The 23472-nt window shown below is 34.6% G+C and overlaps 2 protein-coding genes and 1 long non-coding RNA gene across 3 annotated transcripts; 2 read left to right on the forward strand and 1 right to left on the reverse strand.

Moving 5' to 3' along the window:
* Nucleotides 1-9: 9 nt before the first annotated feature.
* On the reverse strand, nt 10-4590 carry LOC125607035. The gene is made up of 2 exons (XR_007338282.1): nt 2007-4590; nt 10-1976 (listed from the first exon to the last, which is right to left on the reverse strand). It is a non-coding gene; the product is annotated as an uncharacterized LOC125607035 (long non-coding RNA).
* Nucleotides 4591-6165: 1575 nt separating this feature from the next.
* LOC106439650 (protein DETOXIFICATION 40-like) lies at nt 6166-10986 on the forward strand. The gene is made up of 7 exons (XM_013881142.3): nt 6166-6542; nt 6664-7295; nt 9660-9716; nt 9929-10167; nt 10265-10383; nt 10521-10607; nt 10679-10986. Exons 1-7 carry the CDS (start codon nt 6225-6227, stop codon nt 10742-10744), a joined length of 1518 nt encoding a protein of 505 aa, XP_013736596.1. The 5' UTR covers nt 6166-6224; the 3' UTR covers nt 10745-10986.
* An 8254-nt stretch (nt 10987-19240) lies between these two features.
* On the forward strand, nt 19241-21203 carry LOC106439649 (septum-promoting GTP-binding protein 1). The gene is made up of 5 exons (XM_013881141.3): nt 19241-19838; nt 20087-20210; nt 20303-20399; nt 20480-20519; nt 20596-21203. The coding sequence occupies exons 1-5, from the start codon at nt 19500-19502 to the stop codon at nt 20842-20844; spliced, it is 849 nt and encodes a 282-aa protein (XP_013736595.1). The 5' UTR covers nt 19241-19499; the 3' UTR covers nt 20845-21203.
* Nucleotides 21204-23472: the final 2269 nt, after the last annotated feature.

The following is a 23472-nucleotide window of genomic DNA, read 5'->3' on the forward strand; positions in this document are numbered from 1 at the left end:
TTAATTAAATTTGTATTTTATAACAATGTTATTGTATTACAGATTAATGATGCGACTCAGTTTTACACATTTCCTATGTGGATGTTGGATTTTGTACAAGGTCCAAGGCGTAGTTACAGATCTTGGCCAATATACCACACACGTGGATACACTTTCCACACTCATAACCATGGTCAAAATAAGAGAACTCAACATTATGGTGTATGTGTACCTGGAACCAACGAGACAGACTACTATGGTCTTGTACAAGAGATCATGATGGTAGAGTATCATGGTGATGTTGGCTTGAAAGTCATGGTTTTTAAATGTTCGTGGTTTGACAACACAACAAATCGCGGTATGAGAATACATCCATTTGGTCTTGTTGATGTCTCACCACGAAGACAATATGCAAAATATGATCCTTTTGTATTACCAGGTAAGTGAAAAATATATAATTATTTCTTTGGGATTTGATATTATTGATGAAACTATGATGTTATTGTACTATAAACAGGTAATTGTGATCAAGCATGTTTTATTCCTTATCCACGGGTACGTCGACAGTCAGTCGATGATTGGTGGGCATGCGCAAAAATTATTCCCCGAGGAATCCGTGAAACACCAGAAATTGCGTTAACGGCATGGCAAGATGATAGACGTGATCAGGTTGCTGAAAGTTCATTGTTACGGGTGGAGACACATGTTGTTGATGATGTGTCTGATTATGATATTGCTCCGGTGAATCCTCCAAACGATGAATATGTATCTGATGGTGATGTAGAAGCAGACCGTGATTCAGATGATGATTCAGAATAGAAAACTATATTCCAAGACTGTAAAATATGTGTTTAAGGTAGTAAGATATGTTTTAAGGTTAAAAATAAGTTGTAAGGTTGTAAAATAAGTTGTAAGGTTGAAAAATAAGTTGTAAGGTTGTGAAATATATTGTGAGATGTAAAATAAATGGTAAGGTTGTAAAATATATGGTTTTAAAAAATATTGTAAGGTTTTAAAATAGATTGTAAGATTTTTGGAATATGTATGTAAGTTGTTGTGTGAGTATAAGGTTGAGGGAAAGGGTTTAGGGATTATAGTTTAGGTGTTAGATGTTCGTGGTTTCGGGTTTTGAAATAAGCCACGCTTATTTCGTGGCTTTTTAGTGGATGTGAAAATTGGAAAAAACCAATTGGTTTGCCTCCAATGTATTTGGTTCTGGCTCCAATTATTTTTAGTTTCGCGGTTTATATTAAAAATAGCCACTACATTTTTGTGGCATTGTCGTGGCTTATTGGAAATTTTGGTTTGCCAATTGGTTTGCCTCCAATTTATTCGGTTGTGGCTCCAATTATTTGACATTTCGCGGTTAATGCTAAAACCAAGCCACGATCTGCCACGCTGTTTTCGTGGCTCTGCTGAAAGAGTTTATATTGGTTTTCCTCTTGCTTCTAACACTTAGCACAGAAGAGAAACCGAAACTCTCTCTCGACTCGCGACTGACGAAACGCGTCGTCTTCTCCGGTTTCAAGTCTCCCATTCCAAGCGTCACCGTCTCCCATTCCAAGCGTCACCGTCTCCCGTCTCTCATTTCTCAAGGTAACCCCTTTCTCTCCTCCGCTAAATCAGAAATCTTAGGATCCCGAATCGATTAGATGTTCTAGGGTTTTGATTTCTTCGCTTCTGTGTGTGTTTCGATTTCACATGCAATTTAAGGTTTCGATTTCGTTCCAATCTAGGGTTTTGATTTCGTTCCAAACTTGGGTTTCGATTAGGGGTTTTGTCTCTGTCTAGTTAGTGTTCTTGTGACCAAAAAATTGTCTAAATTTCTCATGTTCTTCTCTCTGTCTCTTTTGTTTCGCTTTGTCTCTGTTTATATTTGTTTGTATACTAATGTTTCTTTGTCATTGGTTGTTAACAGATGAACTCACCAAGAGTACCTCCTCCTATGCCTCCTGGTGCTACTGGACCGGCTTCTATGCCTCCTGGTGCTACTGGACCTCCTTCTATGCCTCCTGGTGCTACTGGACCGGCTTCGAACCGTGCTGCTTCCTCTTCTCGTTCCAATAGCTACCCGCAGATGACTCTCAATGCCATGCTCAATTCACCTGCTAGGCTAGCACAGCCTCATCTCCATCCAGATAAAATCAATGGAGCTTTATGGTAAGATTACATTTGGTCTCCATCTCTTTCTTAGACTAAAATAGTTTATGTTAATTGTTTTATGGCTGTGATTGCTTAGGATAGTTTCTGTTTAGGATTGTTAGCGATGATTGTTTATTTTTTAGGATTTTTTGTGATGTATTGTTTCTGTTACTGATGTTGGTTATCGATTTAGGTTTGGTATTGACCCATGTGTCAACTCTTTCATTCGGGCAACTTGGCAAGCGTACTACATGGGGCCTTGGAAGAGTTGGAGGACTGTTCCTGATGAAAGGAGGGAATCATGGTGGCAAACCTTTGTGGTAAGTGACTAGTATACATTGTATATGCTGTTAACATGTTTTAAAATCGCTAACTGTTTTTCTTTCTTTTGTAGCAAAATTTCTATTGGGACCCTGAGTTTAATGACTTAGTCTACGGTCTTTGGAAGAAAGAAACGTGGACAACCATTGGTGAAAGGATAAGCAAGAAGAAGAGGCAACATAAGAAGCCAAAGTATACATCAATGAAGCTGACTGGACTCTCCTGTTAGAGTATTGGGCGACCGAGGCAGCTAAAAAGAAGAGCAAGAAGGCTGCAAAATCTCGCAAGTCTGATCCTGTGGGTAAAGGCTGCCACAAGCATAATGCAGGACCTCGGTCTTTTGCAAGGATTGAGTATAACATGGTATCTTTCCATGTCTATACTCTTAATAATGTTCTTTTTTTTTTCTAATCTACTGTAATTATTTTCCTTTTGTGCAGATGGTGGCTTCTGGTACTAATGAGAGGCCATCATTCACCGACCTAGTTAGGGCGACACACACCAGACCAGATGGAACTTTTGTGGACTACCGTGCTGAAGAGTTGGTTACTCAAGCCGAGATGGAAGCCACACAACTCTCTAACACTGACGGATCACCCGGGAGTCCAAGTGCATCATCTACTCCTTCTCGCCTCAAGATAAACAAAGCTTATCTAAAGGTATCTTTCATACACTAGGTTTCAGTTGTTTTATGTTCTGATTTGTATGTGGATTTGGATGACTTAGAGCTGCTTAAGAATGTGGTTGGTTATTTGCGGGTAGAATTAGATATGACTTAGAGCTGTGCATGTTCTGTTTATTTACAGTGAAGAAAGCTTTTATTAAAATTGTTTTCTGTTATGTTCAACAGAATGCTAAGGGTAAGAGGGGGCATGTTTATGGACTCGGCAGTGCCCAATACAGGGAGCAAGCACCTTCTTCACGCGTCCCTAATGGTCTTGCGCGCAACCTGGAGCTGGAGATGCGGGTGGGAGGTCTTGAGACAAGCCTCCAAAGTGTGAGGGAGGACGTGTCTGAGGTGAAGCAGGATGTGTCCGAGATGAAGCAGGAGTTTGCATCAACAAGAGATGCAATCAATCAGCTCCTCCAAATGCTTCGTCCCCCACAAGCACCTACTGAACAGACTTATGCTCAGCCCCAAGTCCCAACTCCTCAGCCCTAAGTAGGTTCATGTCTTCTCTTTTGTAACAAAGCTCATCAAACTCTAGCTCATCTTTTGTAGAGTCTTCTTAGACTCTTTAAAACTCTTCTTCCTTGTATAATTATCTAAGTTTGTGTAATATTGAACCTACTCTTTTATATATATGCAATTTCTGTTTTAATTATATGTGCAATGTTTTAATATTTGAATGAAAATATAAAATTTTGAATTTGGAAAATTAAAACAAATCAAAGAAGAAAACCATTTACAAAAATGGTTATTAACGTGGCTAACCAATACCACGTTTATAAAAAACAAAATCGTGGCTTTTTAAAGCCACGAATATATAGTGGCAAAACCGTGGTAACGACAGCCACTTTAAATAAGTTGTAAAACCAAAACTAGCAACGCTAAAGGAGTTATTAGCGTGGCTATTTAAGCCACGAAAAGAAGCGTGGGAAAAGCGTGGCTAGTAGCCACGAAAAGCCACGGTTTAGTTCCAGCCACGAGGCTATAGCCACGGTAATTCTCCTTTCCAAAACCGTGGCTCTTCTCTCCCAAGCCACGAATTTCTCCTCTATAGCCACAGAGTTGTAGTGGCTATACGAAAGTTTTTTACTAGTGTTTAAGCCTGCAAGTGTTGCTTTTTGAGATTCAGTTAACATAAAAAAAAAAACAGTTTGTTTGTGCTATCTTTTAAGTATTTGGCTTCTATAAAAAATATGAATACTATATTATTTTTTAATATAAATCTAAAATATAGTAACACTATAAGTATCTTAAAATTTTGAATAATCTACACTATAATATATTTAATATTGTGAATCATCATATATAAAAACCAAACCTACGATGTTTTTATGAATAAAGTAAGTTTTTGTTATGATCATCCTATGCGGAAATCTAAATTAATAATTAAAGTTTATAAAAAATCCAGATATTTTTAGTATTTAAAAATTTTATAGGTGACCAACTTAAACGGTGAATATAATTTTGTTTGAGGGGATTTTTTTCCTTGTTTAAAGACCATGCAAAAAAACAATTCAACTCGTCCACTGTCAATGGAATATAAAGATAAAGGCAAGATATAAGCTTGCATGTTGACCATAAAACCATTGGAAACAAATTTATTTGGAATCACATCCAGAATTTTTTTTTTCTTTTGCTGGACCTACATTTTCTTCCACTAATTTCCTTGACCACATTATATAACCAGTTAGATGTCAAAATAACTATATTCGGCTATTGCGTTCACAAATGTTGTTGAAGTCTTAGAATTTGGCTAGTAGAATGATTGACTTTAGGGTCGTTAGACTAATGGTTTAGTGGAAAGAGTGGATCTATTGTGTTTTTAATTCGATTTTCATTGAGAAGAATATCATATCATCATGTATTAGCGTCGGCTGATTCTAGGTCTCGGGGAGATTAGGATTTGACGCAAACTCATCCCTATTAACAAAAATGGAATTAACAAAAAAGGAATGATTAATTTTTGTTAATTTTGCTAATAGAATAAATCAGAATACCTATTTAAGACAAACTTGGGGAAAATTGTGAGCTTGTTTTATTGGGAAGCATAAAAGAAATTACAATATATGAAAATTTCTTCTAATTTTTTTGAAGCGAACATATTTTTCTTGTAAATTAGTTTTTTCTCTTATTTTTAATTCTACTAATTATAGTTAGACTGATTTTACGTTATCATATGCAAACATAACATTTACGGATGATAGTTGTTGATGTTTTAAAACAATTATAAATTGTATTACTATCAACTTCTACAAAATAAAATAGTTATTTTTACATTTTTGACTGCGAATTTTTGACTGCGAGTTGTTAATAAATAAATAAAAATAAAAATACATAAAAGCAATTTTTATTTAAAATAATATATATAATAAACCAAAATTAAAGTGTATACATCAGTTACAAATATATGAATATATTTTTATTTTCTAATTTATGTTTACTAACTAGTATCAAAAGTTATATATATATATAAGAACTTTATATTAAAATATTTTCTGTTAAAACTAAACAATACTTTTTAAAAACTAATATGAATACCCGTAAAAACAATTTATTCAAACTTATAGCTTTCTCTAAACTAAATATTTAAAATAAATATAATATTGTTATTTATTATTTTAAATGATAACTTTATTATGATATAATATAATTATTCTTTTAGAAAATATAATATATTATTATCATTAATCTAATATTAAATTAATGATGAATCTGATAATTAATGTCATAACTATTCTGCAAAATACATCTATTTCTAATCGATGTTTTAGTGATACAAAATCACATTATCCGCAAACGTTTGTATCTACATTCGTAATTGCTGTGTTTAAGGTAGTGAGACCCGTAGCCTCCAAATTAATTGAACATGTAGAGTCTCAACTAAGTGATAAATGGAAAAAAGGAAAAAGTTATTGTAATAAAAAAAAAAATTTATGTCGTCTTTTAGACTCACAGAATCATGCCTCGGCAGAAATATCTGACTAATTAACAAACAAAAAAAAAACATCATCAAGCGAGAATCACGAGTGTACATATAGCCGCCACTCGCCACCCTCCAAAACACCAACACTTAAACTGACACAGACAACACATATCCTTAAGCGAGAATCTCATGGACTCGTCTCAATACGATGTCGTATACCAACCACTTCTCCAGCCTCAGCTTTCTCCGTTGCCGGAATCCAGCAACGGCGAGTTAGAGAGAGTGCTTTCCGACTTAGAAACTCCCTTGTTCCTCCGCCTGCGTAAAGCCACCATGATTGAATCCAAACTTCTTTTCAAGCTTGCTGCGCCAGCTGTCATCGTCTACATGATAAACTACCTCATGTCCATGTCTACTCAAATCTTCTCCGGTCATCTCGGAAACCTAGAACTAGCTGCTGCTTCTCTTGGAAACACAGGAATACAAGTCTTCGCTTACGGTCTCATGGTAACAACATGATCTTTTAGTTATGTTTTGCGATTATAGATTTTGTAATAATATTGAAGTTGTTCGTTCAAAATAAAATAAAAATAATTATTTTGAACTTCCCAACTTTGAAAATACGTAGCTTGGGATGGGGAGTGCAGTGGAGACGCTGTGTGGACAAGCGTTTGGAGGGAGAAAATACGACATGCTCGGCGTTTATCTCCAAAGATCCGCCGTTTTGCTCACGCTCACCGGCGTCCTCCTCACCATAATATATGTTTTCTCCAAACCCATTCTGCTTTTCCTCGGGGAGTCGCCGGAGATCGCTTCCGCGGCGTCTCTCTTTGTCTACGGCCTTATCCCTCAGATCTTCGCCTACGCGATGAACTTCCCTATCCAAAAGTTCCTCCAGGCGCAAAGCATCGTTGCTCCGAGTGCTTACATTGCGACCGGCACTCTCTTCGTTCATCTTCTCCTAAGCTGGCTCGCTGTTTACAAGCTCGGGTGGGGTTTACTCGGGGCGTCTCTCGTGCTCAGCCTCTCGTGGTGGATCATAGTGGTGGCTCAGTTCGTTTATATTGTGACGAGTGAACGGTGTCGTGAGACGTGGAGAGGGTTTAGTGTGCAAGCGTTCTCGGGGCTACCTAGTTTCTTTAAGCTATCTGCCGCATCCGCCGTGATGCTTTGCCTTGAGACTTGGTATTTTCAGATCTTGGTTCTTCTCGCCGGACTACTCGAGGATCCGGAACTTGCTCTTGATTCTCTCTCCATTTGGTAAGTCTTTTCCAAAAATATTTTCTTAATATATAAATATTTTACTAGTTCTTGTTATAAATAGGAAAATTAAATGGTTGGCAGGAAAAAGAAAGAGGAAAATCATCTATATATAAGAAAAATTCATTTCCTTCTAAAAACCTTTTCGTGTTAACAATTTTTAATCAATATCTTTGTTAATTTCTTCGTAAAAGAAGATTGACAATAATATTCCATTATTTTAGACATAGTAATACTCTCTTTTTTCTTCCAAAAAGACAATCATATACTATACGTTACTTTATTCTATGCTTTGGCATAGCTAGCTCTTGAACGAAGCCAAATAATCTTATTCTGTTATCTTGAAATTCGACGTAATTAATACGTTGGTTATAGTCTTTTCCGATGAATGATTCGTCAATTCTTTTAGTATTGTCAATTAGGTACGAAAAGAACATAACATAACTTTTGTACGAGTACAAAGTGAAGTTTGGTTGTAGCTATGAAATTATTTACTTGGAGTCGTACAAAACATTCTTTCTTCGTCCAATGATCGGTTACTTGCATCTTCGTCTTTGTTTTGGGCTATATTATACAATAGTCTCTTAATTTGATTTTTCTTTTCCCATCAACCTATTGTGCTTGGGGTGTCGCACTATCATATTTTATTCGTCCCAGGCTCTTTCTTTCTCCATTACCAAACAGAAGGAGACATTCTCTGCAGGGACTTGTACCAAATCTTGATCGCATTCGCACCATTTTTATGTAGAAGTTAATTTTTGAAAATTTAAAATTATGTATTCACGCATACAATGCATATGATGGTTTATATAGATATAATTGCTTCAGGTTTTACTATATTTTTGTCATAGCAGGATTCACTATATCATACACTTTTTCTGTTTAACAGGATATTTTATACTCTTTCTATTTTTAGAAGATAAGATATTTAATAAATATTAATTTCAAAAAGATGAATTATAAATTTTAGTGGTGAAAATTTTGCCTGAAGTTTTCTATGCATTTTTTGTTAGGAAATAATGGTGAACTGTAAACTTTCAGAACAAAATATTATTAATTTAAATTTATGAAAATAAATAATTCCAAAAAATATTTCATTTATAATCAACTTTAATATATTTTTAATATGTAATTATGTATAATTAATACATATTTTATTAACAGAGATAATATTATTTAATATATTTCATCTCCTCATCAAAACACTATAATACTGATGTGTATATATATATATATATTTATTTATCATGAGATTCAACATAAATATGAGAAAGCTATGGAAATGTGGTTTGGAAGAAGATAACTAAGTTTTTTTATAGATTCACAAAATGTCTATAGATTATGAGTAATACATTGTAGAAATGAGGCAGAGTTTCTTTGTAAACCTGTGTTTTTTTTTTTTGAATAAAATTTAACATTCTTTCAAAAAAAAAGGATTCAACATCATTAAAATGTATGTTTATAGACTTTCTGATGAATGGTTTAGAAATCATTTGACAACCCCTTTTTTTTGGACAACCTCGACAACACTTTTAATATTGTTATTCGATATATGAAAATCACATACCAAATATTTTTGTAGGAGTACAAAGCGAAGTTTGGTTGTAGTTATATGAAAGTTAAGTTTGTAGGAGTACACTTCTGCTACTAACATAATCTAAGGCCGCATCATATATCCTCCATTTTGTCTAATTTTGTATATTAGTATTTTTTATGTTTAAATATATAATTTTAATTTTGAAGTTATCTACTTGGACTCGAGCAATCATTCTTTGTTCGCTCAAATAACCGATTAAAAAATGTGCATAATCTCCTTTGTTTGTTGAAGATATTATACAAAATTGTTTTTTTTTTGTCACCATTATACAATATTGTTTCATTAATTAATTAAATTAGTTTTCAAGTAACTATTTTAGTAGGTGGAACGAGGCGCAAGAATCATGCCGACTTATGTTATCCACATAGATACAGAGTTTCTATGCTAGATTATGTTTTAGGATAGAATTTTATTTTCTTGTAAAAAAAATAGGAAATGTATTAAATTAAATATTTGGAATTTGATTTACATAAAAATTATAAATACTCAGTTACTAAAAAATAAATTTTAAATAGAAATTAGAATATAATATTATTAAAAATTAAAAATTTGATTTTATGAGATTTATTATAGTTTAAAGCGGCTTTGGCTGAATTTTTTTTAAATAAAATATAAAATTCTCAGTCTCGTAGTTTTATATAACATTCTAAGTGGGTGTATTTAAACTAGTATTTAAAATATTTTGGAAGAATTAAATATTGTATAAAGAGAAGCAACAATGTTTTGTAATATTTTTGCTCGATTTCTTACTATATTTGTTTATCCAGCATGACGATTTCAGGATGGGTGTTTATGATCTCTGTTGGATTCAATGCAGCGATAAGGTCTGTGTTCCAATCTCTCGATTTCATTTCATCAATTTAATTTATACAGAATTGAAAATGCCTCTATCTAAAAATATTCGCCCAAAATATACAAGTTCCTACATTTTACAACCACTCAAATATGCTAAATCACACTGAACCTGATGTCTTTTTTTTTCTCTAACTAAAATTGAATAAGCCTGTAAAAATAGATGCTATTGATATTGATCCAGTGTAAGAGTGAGCAATGAACTTGGAGCTGGGAATCCTAAATCAGCAGCATTTTCTGTAATCATCGTTAACATATATTCGTTCATCACATGTGTGATTTTAGCTATAGTAATTTTGGCTTGTCGTGACGTTTTGAGTTATGCATTCACTGAGGGTGAAAAAGTATCAGCTGCGGTTTCTGAACTATGTCCACTTCTTGCCTTAACACTTATCTTGAATGGAATCCAACCAGTTCTTTCCGGTAAAATCTTTTTATTTCTCTTTTAACACCGCAATATTACAAATCAAAATAGAAGAAATGTGTGTTTAAGAAAAATATTTGAAAATATCTATTCAAGGTGTTGCGGTTGGTTGTGGTTGGCAAACGTTTGTGGCAAAAGTCAACGTTGGATGTTACTATATTGTTGGAATTCCTCTTGGGGCTCTCTTTGGGTTTTACTTCAAATTTGATGCCAAGGCAAGATAATTTTTTGCTCATTCATTTTAAAACTCAAATACCTACATTTAGTTATTCATTTTATCCAGTGATCCTCGTACTAATAATGTTACAAATAAACTACTAATCACACCCTTCAAATTTTGATGGTATTTTAGGGTATATGGACGGGAATGATATGTGGTACGCTTATACAAACCGTTATATTAGCGTGGGTCACGTTTAGAACGGACTGGACAAAAGAGGTAACTATGCGTTTTCATATGTGTTCATTCATTGATTTGAAAAAAAAAATCGGACGTTATGTTTGTTTTAGGTGGAAGAAGCTTCTAAAAGGTTGGACAAATGGAGCAATATAAAACTAGAAGTGGTTCCCGAATGATGCAAGTCGATGTAAATTTGGTAACCAATGTGAACCGATTGGATCCATTGGTTTAACGAAAATCGATGCAAATGCTCAAGATAATCGGTGTACTTTTTCTTTTGGGGCAACGGGGAAATGTACTATAGGACTGTATTTTATCTTTGATTAATTTATGTGCATGCTTGCTTTAAAGTTAAAACTAAATAATAAGTTGGTAATGTATTTTGTATGCCAAATTAAGATGACCATTGCTTTATATCTTTGATTCTTGCCTCTTTTTCTTATAAATTACTGTCAACTTATAATCAACTGATATTTTGTTGGATTATGAATCATTCAATGTTCCTCTTTTCAAATATGGTGCAATTTGGTTGAGAATTTCCAAATTTTGACTGAAAAAGCAGAAGCTGCTTTTCCTATACACGGGCCTAAGAATGTCTGGCTGTAAGAAAACTGAAACTATGATATATTAAGCTAAGTACCCATATAATAATTTGAGCCCAGTTCGTTTGCGTTGAGATGAGACAGAAATTTTTTTGGAGTTGATATAGTCAGTATCTGATTTGAGGTTATCTTCTCTCCACACAATGAATCTTTCTATTCTCTATCCGCCAGAGTTAATGTCGAATTTCCTCCAAATTTCAAAGAAAAAAATCCCACTTACCCCATCTATTGATAGTAGTGCATATATATGTTTTTATATAAGCTTTTATCTGGAATTTTAGAAGCCATGTTTATCGTGTTTAATAGAAAGATAACAAACTATTATAAGAATTTGAAATATATAACCAGGCCCGATCCTTATCTAAAGTTGGCAAAACATTGGCTTTAAGTCAAAAAATATAAGCAATATTTTAAAAAACTATATGTAGCTTTGATGGTTAAACAAGAGAAATTAGTCTTCTTTATATTTTGTTCAAACCACACCACACACATTTTTTATATATTTTTTCATTGGCAGTTTTAACTACAACTATGAAGGCAACATTCTGACAAACTTTGAGCTTCCTAAACATTTTTGGGACGGCATGAACATAGTAAAAAGGTTGAAAGACAAATTCTTGTTAGTTAGTAGACTAACTTGTGAGGCTTTGTGTCTCTTGGGCCTGCTGGTGGGCTTCAGGAAGAACCTGAAACAAGACATAAGAGATATGGATTAGTGTAGGTTCAATAAGGAAATTATTTCCTTATAGTATTAGGAATAATACAATCCTTTTCCATCTAGGAAAACCTACGATCTATTTTGTATAAATAGAAGTCTAGGTTCTCATTGTTAGATATAGAAACATAAAACTCTCTAAAGCATAGAACACGCAACTAGTGCGAAGCTTGTAACGTTTTCGATTCATAGTGATATAGAGTTTGTCTCCGGTTTGGAGAGGACTCGCCCAACATATTGTTGTGTCGATTTACTTGTTACAAGAAACAGCCAAGGTCGTTTCTCTACAAGTGGTATCAGAGCCAGGTTAACAGAGATCCTAGTTACAGAGATTCGAAGGCAAGATTCAATAAACAAGCAAGGAGAATTCTTATCTGGTGCGGAGAAGAAGACTCAGCTCGTTGGTGATTGAAGCTTGAAGACTACGGCGTGTTACAGCAACCTGCAAACAAAGGAAAATAAGTTTACGGGTTATAAGAAAGATGGAAGCAATTTCAAAGAAATTTGAAGTGGAAAAATTTGATGGAAAAGGTGATTTTGGTCTATGGAAATATAAGATGCTGTGTCAGTTAGAGATCTTTGGTTTGGGGTCTGTTCTTAAGGAGAAAACTCCTTCTACGGATGTTGAAGGTGAAGAACAGAAAGATGAAAAACCTGATCCTAAGGAGCAAGACCGGGAATTGCGTACAAAGAATCTGATCAGTTTGTGTCTATCTGACCTTATTCTGCGCAAGGTTATGCAAGAGCCTACAGCACTGGCTATGTGGAAGGCTCTAGAAGCTGAGTATCAGACCAAGACATTACCAAATCGAATCTACATGAAGCAGAGATATGCAGGTTTTAGAATGGAAGAGCACAAGTCCATTGAAGAAAATATGGATGTGTTTCTGAAACTTGTGGCTGATCTAGCAAGTCTGGATATTAAGATCAGTGAAGAAGATCAAGCAATTCAGATCTTAACCAGCTTGCCCAAGCAATACGAGTCTCTCGTTGATGCATTAAAATACGGCAGCGGCAAAGAAATTTTAACGGTTCGTGATGTTACTAGCTCAGCTTATTCTAAGGAAGTAGAATTAAGAGAGAAGGGACTCCTCAACAAGTCCAAAGGTAACTCGGAGGGGCTGTTTGCTGGCGACAACAGAGGCAGAGGGGAGAAGAAGAGCGATAAAACTTGGAGAGCTAGATCTAAAAGCAATAACAGATCAAAATCAAGACCTAAGTTCTCTAAAGAATGTTGGACGTGTGGCAAGGAAGGACATTTTAAAAAGCAGTGTCCAGAAAGAAAGAAGCCATCAAATTCGGTCAACATAGCAGAAGAGAAGGAGGAACCATTGGTATTAGTGGCTAGCCAGCAAGCTACTAAGGACGAGTGGGTACTTGATTCTGGCTGTACATTTCATATCACCCCAAATAAAGATGTCTTATTTGATCTTGAAGACATAGAAGGAGGAAAGGTTTTGATGGGAAATAACACTATCAGCGAGATTAAAGGGATCGGGAAAATCAGGATCATGAATGATGATGGATCGAGCGTGATTCTCACTGATGTTCGTTACATGCCTACAATGGGCAGAAACCTTATCTCCTACGGTTTATTGGAAAAGATGGGATGCAGATACGAAGGCAAAGACTTCATGGTGCAGTTTTACAAAGGAGATAAGAAGGTTATTTCTGGAAAATACTGTGATGGTCTGTACTACTTACAAGGGACAGTATTGGATGGTGAAGCTGCAGTCGCAAGACCTGATATCGATTTGACTAAAAGGTGGCACTCTAGGCTTGGACATATGAGTCTAAAGGGCATGAATATTTTAGTCAAGGACGGATATTTAAACGAAAAGGATGTGAAGACGTTAGAGTTTTGCGAGAATTGCGTTCTGGGCAAAGCACACAAGCTAAGTTTTCCAAAAGGCAAGCACACGACTAAGGAAGTCCTAGAGTACATCCATTCAGATTTATGGGGTTCACCTTCGGTGGTAGAGAGTCTCGGAGGATGTTTCTATTTTGTTACATTCATTGATGATTTTTCTAGGAAAGTTTGGATCTATTTCCTAAAATCAAAAAATGAAGTGTTTCAAAACTTCAAGGAATGGAAAACATGCGTGGAGACTGAGACAGGAAAGAAGGTGAAGTGTCTTAGGACAGATAACGGATTAGAGTTCTGCAATACACAGATGGACACATTGTGTAAGGAAGCAGGGATTAAAAGACACAGAACATGCGTCTATACTCCACAGCAAAACGGAGTATCAGAACGCATGAACCGTACGATTATGGAGAAGGTGAGATGTATGTTGACAGAGGCAGGCTTAGAGCAAAAGTTCTGGGCAGAAGCGGCTTCTACAGCTGTCTACTTAATCAACCGATCTCCCAGTACAGCTATTAACTTCAAACTACCGGCAGAGGTGTGGTCTGGAACCAAAACAGACTTAAATCATCTAAGGAAATTCGGATGTACAGCTTATGTTCACGTGACTCAAGCCAAAACCAGTCCAAGAGCGATGAAAGGAGTTTTTATGGGATATCCAGACGGGACTAAAGGTTATCGAGTTTGGTTACCAGAAGAACTAAGATGTACAGTAAGCAGAAACGTGATTTTCAATGAGGAAGAGATGTTTAAAGACATTAAAGGAATCAGCGAGAAGAAGAGGAAAACGAAAAAGGTAACGTTCAATCCTGTGCTGATTCAAGGACCATCAAACACAACTACAGACACTGAAACAGAGGATACAGTTCAAGGTGGAGTTTCTCCAGCATCAGAAAACTCGGAACCTGAATCCGCAAGCTCAGAAAGTGAAGAAGAAGTTGTGGGAGCTCAACAGGAAAATCTAGACAACTACATTCTTGCTAGAGATAGAATCAGGAGGGAAGTAAAGAAACCTTCTAGGTTTGATGATTCAGATTGCGTGGCTTATGCTCTAGCTACAGCAGAAGAAATAAATAAGGATGAGCCTAAATCCTATTTGGAAGCAAGAAGAAGTAAGAGCTGGAAGTTATGGAACGAGGGAATGCAAGAAGAGATGGATTCGTTGGAGAAAAATCAGACTTGGAAGCTGGTTGAGAAACCAGAGAAAAAGAAGATTATTGGCAGCAAGTGGGTTTTCAAGCTGAAAGAAGGCATTCCTGGAGTAGAGAAGCCGAGATACAAAGCTAGATTAGTAGCTAAAGGGTTTTCACAAGTTGAAGGGATCGACTACACAGAGGTGTTTGCACCAGTGGTGAAACACGTGTCGATTAGAATTATGCTGTCACTTGTTGCAAATTATGATCTTGATTTGGAACAACTAGACGTGAAAACGGCTTTCCTGTACGGAACGTTAGACGAGGAGATATATATGGCACAGCCAGAAGGTTTCGTTGAGGAGGGAAAAGAAGATCAAGTTTGTCTCCTGTTGAAATCACTTTACGGATTAAAACAATCACCAAGACAGTGGAATAGGAGATTTGATAGTTTCATGAAGCAACAAGGCTTCGAAAGAAGTGCATATGATCCTTGTGTCTACATGAAAGGTTCAGACTTATCTCATATGGTTTATCTCTTGATCTATGTTGATGACATGCTCATAGCATCTAAGGATTCTAAAGAAATTAAAAGAATCAAAGATAGCTTGAAGAGAGAGTTTGAGATGAAGGACCTTGGAGCAGCTTCAAGAATACTTGGAATGGATATTATTAGAGACAGGAAGAAAGGAACTCTAAAACTATCACAAGGAAAGTATCTACAGAAGGTGCTGGAAACTTTTAACATGGCAGAGAGCAAAGCTGTGGTTACTCCTATCGGACCACAATTCAAGCTTAAAAGTTTGACACAAAAAGAAGAGCACGAGGAAGCAAGGTTCATGAATGTGATTCCATACGCATCAGCCGTTGGAAGTTTAATGTATGCAATGGTGGGATCTAGACCAGACTTATGTTTCGCAGTGGGCTTAATCAGCCGTTATATGAGCAAGCCAGGAAGAATACACTGGGAAGCTGTTAAGTGGGTGATGAGATATCTTAAAGGAGCTCTAGATTCAGATCTATTGTTTACTAAAGGAGAAGATTTCAAAGTACGAGGATTCTGTGACGCAGACTACGCAACCGATTTGGACAGAAGAAGATCCGTGACAGGATATGTGTTTCAAGTCGGAGGCAACACAATAAGCTGGAGATCAGGTCTCCAACATATTGTCGCACTATCAACGACAGAATCAGAATACATGGCATTAGCCGAAGCTTTTAAAGAAGCATTATGGCTTAAGGGGTTTGTTAGTGAATTGGGATTCAAGCAAGATGATGTGAGAGTGTTTTCAGATTCACAGAGTGCTATACACTTAGCTAAGAATGGAGGATTCCATGAAAGGACTAAGCATATAGATACTAGACTACACTTTATGAGAGACGTAATTGAGGCTGGCGATGTTACGGTTCACAAGATTCACACATCTATCAACCCTGCAGATTTTCTAACTAAGTGTGTACCTGGACAGAAGTTCGAGACATGCTTGGAGATCCTCAAGGTTCTGCCTTAGAAGGTCTCGTGTGGCTGCAGATGACAATGCTGTCGAGTTGATCACCTCGCGGAAAGGCCACAAAAGAAAGTATCAGTTTCAGGAAAAGCAAACTGATGGTTCGACAGGGAGTTACAAAGCTTGAAAAAAAAAAAAAAAAAATTTGAGTGAAGGAGATTACTTTTTTGAAGAATGGTTATAGACAGGAGTTGTCTATGCAAGGAACCTGCAAAATTATTCATACTAGTCAAAGAATTTCTATGCAGGGGCCATAAGCTTCAATAGAAGCTGGGAAATCATTTAAAAAGGAAGAAGCCAATGTTATACCTGAAGGAGAATGTGTTGGTAGCAAAGAATCGTCTACAAACATGGCTGGAGATTAATAACAAAGGAAAATTATTATTTTTCCAGTCACAGGCTCTTATAAACAGCACTGAATATATCAACTAGTGTACGTTGATAGGAAAGTTCAGATCATTACCAAAGGAAGCTAAGTTGGTGAAGAGACGTCTACATCAAGTGAGCTGTAAAAGTCAACAATATAAAGCTTTAGTAACAAAAGCTCAACAAGTTGGAAAGAGGTAACTGAACAAGAGATAAATCAAGACACGTATTCAGGAAGGAATAAAAGTCAAAACCAAAGAAAGTACCTTTTATTTTGACAAGTATTGGTTTCGGTCTCGTGGGTGTCGTGAGATGAGATCGAGAGAGTTTGTCACGGAGACACAACGGATTCATCAAAGCTCAAGCTGGAAAACAGAATTGAAATCAAAGGTTAGAGCTTTACTCAAAATATCTGAAGAAAGAGATAAAGGAGGAGCAAAGGTAACCTGAGATATCAATGGCGGAAGCGGTAGAAGCCAACGCCGGTGAAGACAAGCGGCGGTGAAGTCAGGATCTTGTCTGGTTCACGGAGAATCGAAGAGAGGAAGTGTTCGGAGAAAAGAAGAGAAGCAAGGATCGGAAAGGGCATGCAACTCCGGTGAAGCGGCGTCGAGGAACAAACGAAGCTTGAAGAAGACGAGGCGGCGAGCTCGTCGGTGCTTCAGTTTTTCATTTTCGCAGAGAGAGAGAGATGGAGAAGCGGAGAAGTCGAGGAGTGACTCAAGAGCCAAGGTGGAGAATGTGAGGCTTTGTGTCTCTTGGGCCTGCTGGTGGGCTTCAGGAAGAACCTGAAACAAGACATAAGAGATATGGATTAGTGTAGGTTCAATAAGGAAATTATTTCCTTATAGTATTAGGAATAATACAATCCTTTTCCATCTAGGAAAACCTACGATCTATTTTGTATAAATAGAAGTCTAGGTTCTCATTGTTAGATATAGAAACATAAAACTCTCTAAAGCATAGAACACGCAACTAGTGCGAAGCTTGTAACGTTTTCGATTCATAGTGATATAGAGTTTGTCTCCGGTTTGGAGAGGACTCGCCCAACATATTGTTGTGTCGATTTACTTGTTACAAGAAACAGCCAAGGTCGTTTCTCTGCATAACTGTCATTTTTCCATAAAAATATAAATTCTCGGTATATTATATGTACCATTCTCATAAAACCTTAACGAAAAAAAAGGACCAGAATCACTAAAAACTATAAACATAGTAAAAAACTGAACAAGACAATAATGGTCGCCACGTTACATTGGCGTCGTTTCTTGTCAACAATTAAATACCTTGGACAAGCAAAGCATCGCCACTGATATGATGAAAGATGCAATTCTTTGATTTTGAAAGCCTAATGCAGTCCCCAACTTTAGTAAATCATTCAATAACGAGAGAAGTTAGCAGCCATCAAGCGTTAGTACATTTAGGTTTTAATAAGTACAAAACAAAGCCACGGTGGTCGGAGACATGTCTTTGAGTTGGCTACTTTTTATTATGTGGTTTTTTAATTCACGTGGGTCTCAATTATTAACCAAAATATATATCATCATCTGTACCAACATTTTATAAATCGAATTAAATCAACATCATTTGATTTTCCAGTTTCATAAGTTTTGTTTACTCTTATACTATATTTGATTATGTCGATAGAACCTTGAAACTTGTTTTTCATTCTTTCCATTTCAAAAAGATAAATGTTTTAGAAAAAAATTTGTTTCACAAGTATAGATATTTTGTATTTTCTATAAAAAAATGTAGACTTCAAAACAATTAATTGATTTTATTAAATTACTATTGGTTAAAAGATATTAGAAATAGAAATTGAAAATTGCATAAAACTATACATTTATTATAATGATTAATGCATTTTCTTCGTGTGTGAAAATCTACCCTCGTGAAACAGATAGAGTATATATCACTTCAACTTGTGATTCAGTATATCGAAATTAGAGGAAGAAACCCAAACTTGCGTAATCAATCGAAAAACATGGCTCACATCAAAGCCCGTTCACAAAAAGAAAAACACATAAAAAACATGGCTCACATGTCACATGTGGTACATGAAGAAACACATCATCATTGCATGCTTTGTTGCTAAATCTGAAATGAACTCATTACATGAAGACACACATCATTCATTAAATCTTGTATTTTTTTAATTTAATCAGTTTAATTTTAAAGTCAAGTCTACTTTGCAAATACCTTGAGAACTGAAAAGATTTATCAAATGAAAATATTCAAAATGATAAATAGGTATCTAGATGATTGTAATTCAGATTAAAATATCCTGAAATTCAAACATTTTAAGATATACTAAAATCTGTAATTTAGATTAGAATGCATGACTAATAAAAATTAAAGGTCAACGTAGGCCCGAAAATGTGTAGTGTGATTTGTGGTCGTCACATCCAAGAAATCTCCACCTCTCTCTCTCATCTCGTTGCCCCCACACATGTGTCAAAAAAAATCAATAAAAAATAACAAATAATATTTTGAAAAAAAAGCTTTGAAGTGTCGTCCCCTCCGAAAAAGAGGAGGAAACACAGAAACCTAGAAAGCTTTCCGTATATTACCTCTCTCTCCTTTCCTTTTTCTTTCATGGCCAAAATGGAATCAATCAGCTTCTCTCTGGCCATCACCAGATCTTCCTGAAGCTATCTTTTGATTCTGCATCTTCTTCTTCTTCTTCTTTCTTCTTCCTTCTTTTAGTTTACATTTACCCTTCTTCTCTTAATCAATCGAAATGGCTCAATCCTGCGTCAAGATCGCTCGAACCAACAATCTCAGGAACCTAGTGAACCGTCGGGTATTGATTCTCCGTCGATTCACGCGCATTCTCTTGAGCAGAATCGTCCCTTGCGCTCCCGGTAAATCACAGAGTTATCTACTGCTGTCACGGGCCGCCACTCCGTCTCCGAGTGTCTCTCGTTCTCTGCCTCCTCCGGTCCCCCACGTGGACGGTGAGGTCGCACGCCGCACATCGGTACATGACCACGATAGCAGCAACAGATCGGAATCTGATCTAGTTTCTCTGAAAATAAGCCTCTTAGGTGATCCAGAAATTGGAAAAACTTGCTTCCTGGTTAGTTTTACATATACACATTCGATCTCTCTAGGTCATTACTATTTTTTTTAAATTGATGGTTAATTGGTCATGTTTGTTTACATGTTTGCTGCATTTGAGATCGATCAGTCAGTTGCATTGATCACTAGCAAATCACTGAAATTAAAATTTTTAATAGCTAAAATGATTAACTTACATACATTAAAATTTGCGACAAGAAAACAAAAAAAAAAAATTATTTGAATTGGTTGATTTTGATTGTGAAGGCGAAGTATGTTGGTGGAGAGAAACAAGTCGAAATGAGAGAATTGGAGAAAGGGATCCATTGTACGGACAAGACGTTATCCATGGGAGGAGCTCGCATTTCCTACAGTATCTGGGAGTTACAAGGTTAATCTTCTTCTTCTTTTTCTTCTTAACACCCAATTAAATGTTGAATCCATTGCAATCTTTGGAGGTTAACTAGAATGTTAATCAAACAGGAGCTGAGAAATCACGGGATCTAGTCCCCACGGCTTGCAAGGACTCTGTAGCCATTCTCTTCATGTTCGATCTCACCAGTCGTTGCACACTTAACAAGTATAATTACTGTTTGGCCTTATCAACATGTAACTTTTGATTTAATTCTAAAGCTTCTTCTTATTTTTATGATAATGCAGTGTGATTAGCTGGTATCAACAAGCTAGAAAGTCTAATCAGGTGGGATTTTAAGACAACACTAATAACATTCTCAGTTTGGTCTTTCCTTAATAAAACACTTTATGTTTTTATGCAGACGGCGATTCCAGTTATGGTAGGAACAAAGTTTGATGAGTTTATTCAGCTCCCTATTGATCTGCAATGGACTATTGCTAGCCAGGCGAGAACCTATGCCAAGGCGCTAAACGCGACGCTCTTCTTCTCGAGTGCTTCTTACAACATAAACGTAAATAAGATCTTCAAGTTTGTGACGGCGAAGCTCTTCGACTTACCATGGACGGTGGAGAGAAATCTCACCATCGGAGAACCAATCATCGACTACTAGCATCTTCCAAAACCTATTTGTAGATATATCTAATATAAAACAAGTGAATCCGATGATAGTTTCTTTTGTTTCATTCACCGCCGTGGGGTTGATTGGAGCACAGTTTCTAGCCGTCTTTAAAGCGAAATGGAGAGATGAGGCGGAGATTTCGCCCGCTTTCTTCTGTTTTTTTTTTTTAATAAACAAAAAAAAAGGAAAAACAGAGAAAAAAATGGTATCGAGAGAAAAGGAACATGATAAGAAAAAAAGAGAGAGGGGTATTGTGGATTTTTCTTATTCACTTTGTAATGTTTCCGCATTCGATTACCGCTGGAGAATTTTGGTTCCAGCAAATTCTAAATAGTAAATATCATTTCGCTTTTGAGTTTTTTTCCTTAACCTAAATAGACTACAGAGTTCATGCTCTCAAGTGAGGAGTGAGGAGCTGGACAATTTATGTACGTTGTAGTTAAGAATGTGTGTTTCTTTGACTTTGAGGCATGATGTTAATTTATTCGAGGATGGGAGGGTTTCCAAAGTAAAATTCAGATTTCTCAAATTTTCAATCTAAACTAATTTTTTTCTTTGCGGGAATTGTTTGTATAAATAACTTGTTCGTTACTATTCATTTTATCTATACTATTATTTGTGAATTAAATTTTTAGAATCAAGCTCTCACGTTAAAAATTAGAGTGGTTAATATCGTTTATACCTTTAATGAATGAGATCTATAACTAACTAAAAAATAAAAACGAAATTTAATTTAATTTATTTGATTAGATAATTGATTAAAATTAATAATAGTAAAAATTATCTAAAATCTGAAAATATAATTTTAAAAAGTCTTTTACTAAAAAGTAAAAACATGAATTATATAAGTAAATACTAATCAAATAAAATTCTTAATTATATAATTAAAATAGAATATTGAATTATTCAAAATCTAAAAATATAATTAAAAAAAGATAATTTATATATATATATATATATATATATTGTATTGTTATCTGAAAAAATATATTTTAGTAAAACGTTAAAAAATAAATTATATAATTAAACATTAATCAAATAATATTTTTAATTATATAATTAAAAATATAATATTAAGTTATTTTAAGATTTATTTTAGTATAATAAATATAGTGTAGAAAGAACTTTTCAAAAATTATGAAAATGTTTAAGCCCGCCTCGCGGACAAAATACCTAGTTTCATAATATAGTTTGTGCTTAACTAAAGCGAAAATTAGGAAAACATTTTTAATTTGGTTATTAAATCTATACAATTCAAATCAAAGTTATAGATTATACTTGATTACACAATATAATAAATATAAAAAGTCGTAAGATATAGAAACAACTTATATATTGAAAAAGAAAACATTTCTAAAACAACAAAAACTATAATCCATACAAATGTGGGCAAATTGCATAAATATCACTTTTCTAATTACGAAAATTTAGAAGCTACTCCGCTAGTTTTACCTCTAAAATGGTTATTAAGAATTGTTTTTAAAATTGATCTAGACGATGTATAAGTGGCAAACTGGGCACAAAAGAAATTATCTTTCCTAGGTAATTTTTATAAAATAAAGTCTAAACGGCACCTTAACCTAATACTTTACAGTGAGCATGAGAGCATCTCCAAAAAAATTCATACTTTCAAATATGAACTTTTTTGTTCTCCAAATTTATTTTTTTAAATTTTAAATTTAGAATTTTGACTACTTAAAACTTTAAATTTGAAGTTTCATTTTTTGTTTGCATTTTAGTCCTTATAATTAAGTATATCACATTTATAATTTATAAGTATTTTCTCATTTAGCGTTTTAATCCTTAAAAATTATATCTCATATATATTTCAAATTTATTTTTATAAATTCAAATTTTACACATAAAATTAAATAAAATGTTTAAACTAGAATTAGACAACAAAAATATTATAAACAAAACTTAATAAAATGTTTTTTTTAAGATACATGAAGACAAAATTATTACATAAATTCAAATATTATAACAACACCAATAATCTTGTAAATTTTCTCCAAGACTTTCAAAATATCCCAAATATTGTCCAAACAAATTTTGTGTAACCAAAGATAGATCATTATAGAAATAATTTTATGAAATAATATGGTATTTTGCTTGTAGTTTAATATTTAATTGTATTTCAATTTATAATTTTATATTTTAGTGTAAGATTTTATTAATTGATATTGCTGTCATATTCTTATATATTTGCTAGTTATTTATAATTTTGAATGGATTTACGTTAATTATGATAAATTTAAAGATCATAGTGTAAAATACAAATAATTTTGAAGTTAAGTATGTAATTTTGATTTTGGAGAAAAACACCATGAAACTTTAAATATAGAGTTTATAAGACTTTAAAATAGAGAATTTTTTTGGAGATGCTCTAGTTAATATTTAGTGATTTTTTTGTACATTGGGAAAATCCACTTATAAAAGTGCTCCATTTTTTTAAGCTTAAAAATCTATATACTATTTTCAAAATTACCGAGCTCTCATCGTATCCCATCTTCACATGTTTTTGCACATCACATCCAATAGTTTCAGTTGTCATCATTCTGTAACGGCTAAACGATAAAACAAAAAGGTCTACTTCATTTGGCGTTTGCCATTCTCACG

This window comes from Brassica napus, chromosome A3 (assembly GCF_020379485.1).
Source record: "Brassica napus cultivar Da-Ae chromosome A3, Da-Ae, whole genome shotgun sequence".
In the NCBI taxonomy this organism is placed as follows: domain Eukaryota; kingdom Viridiplantae; phylum Streptophyta; class Magnoliopsida; order Brassicales; family Brassicaceae; genus Brassica; species Brassica napus.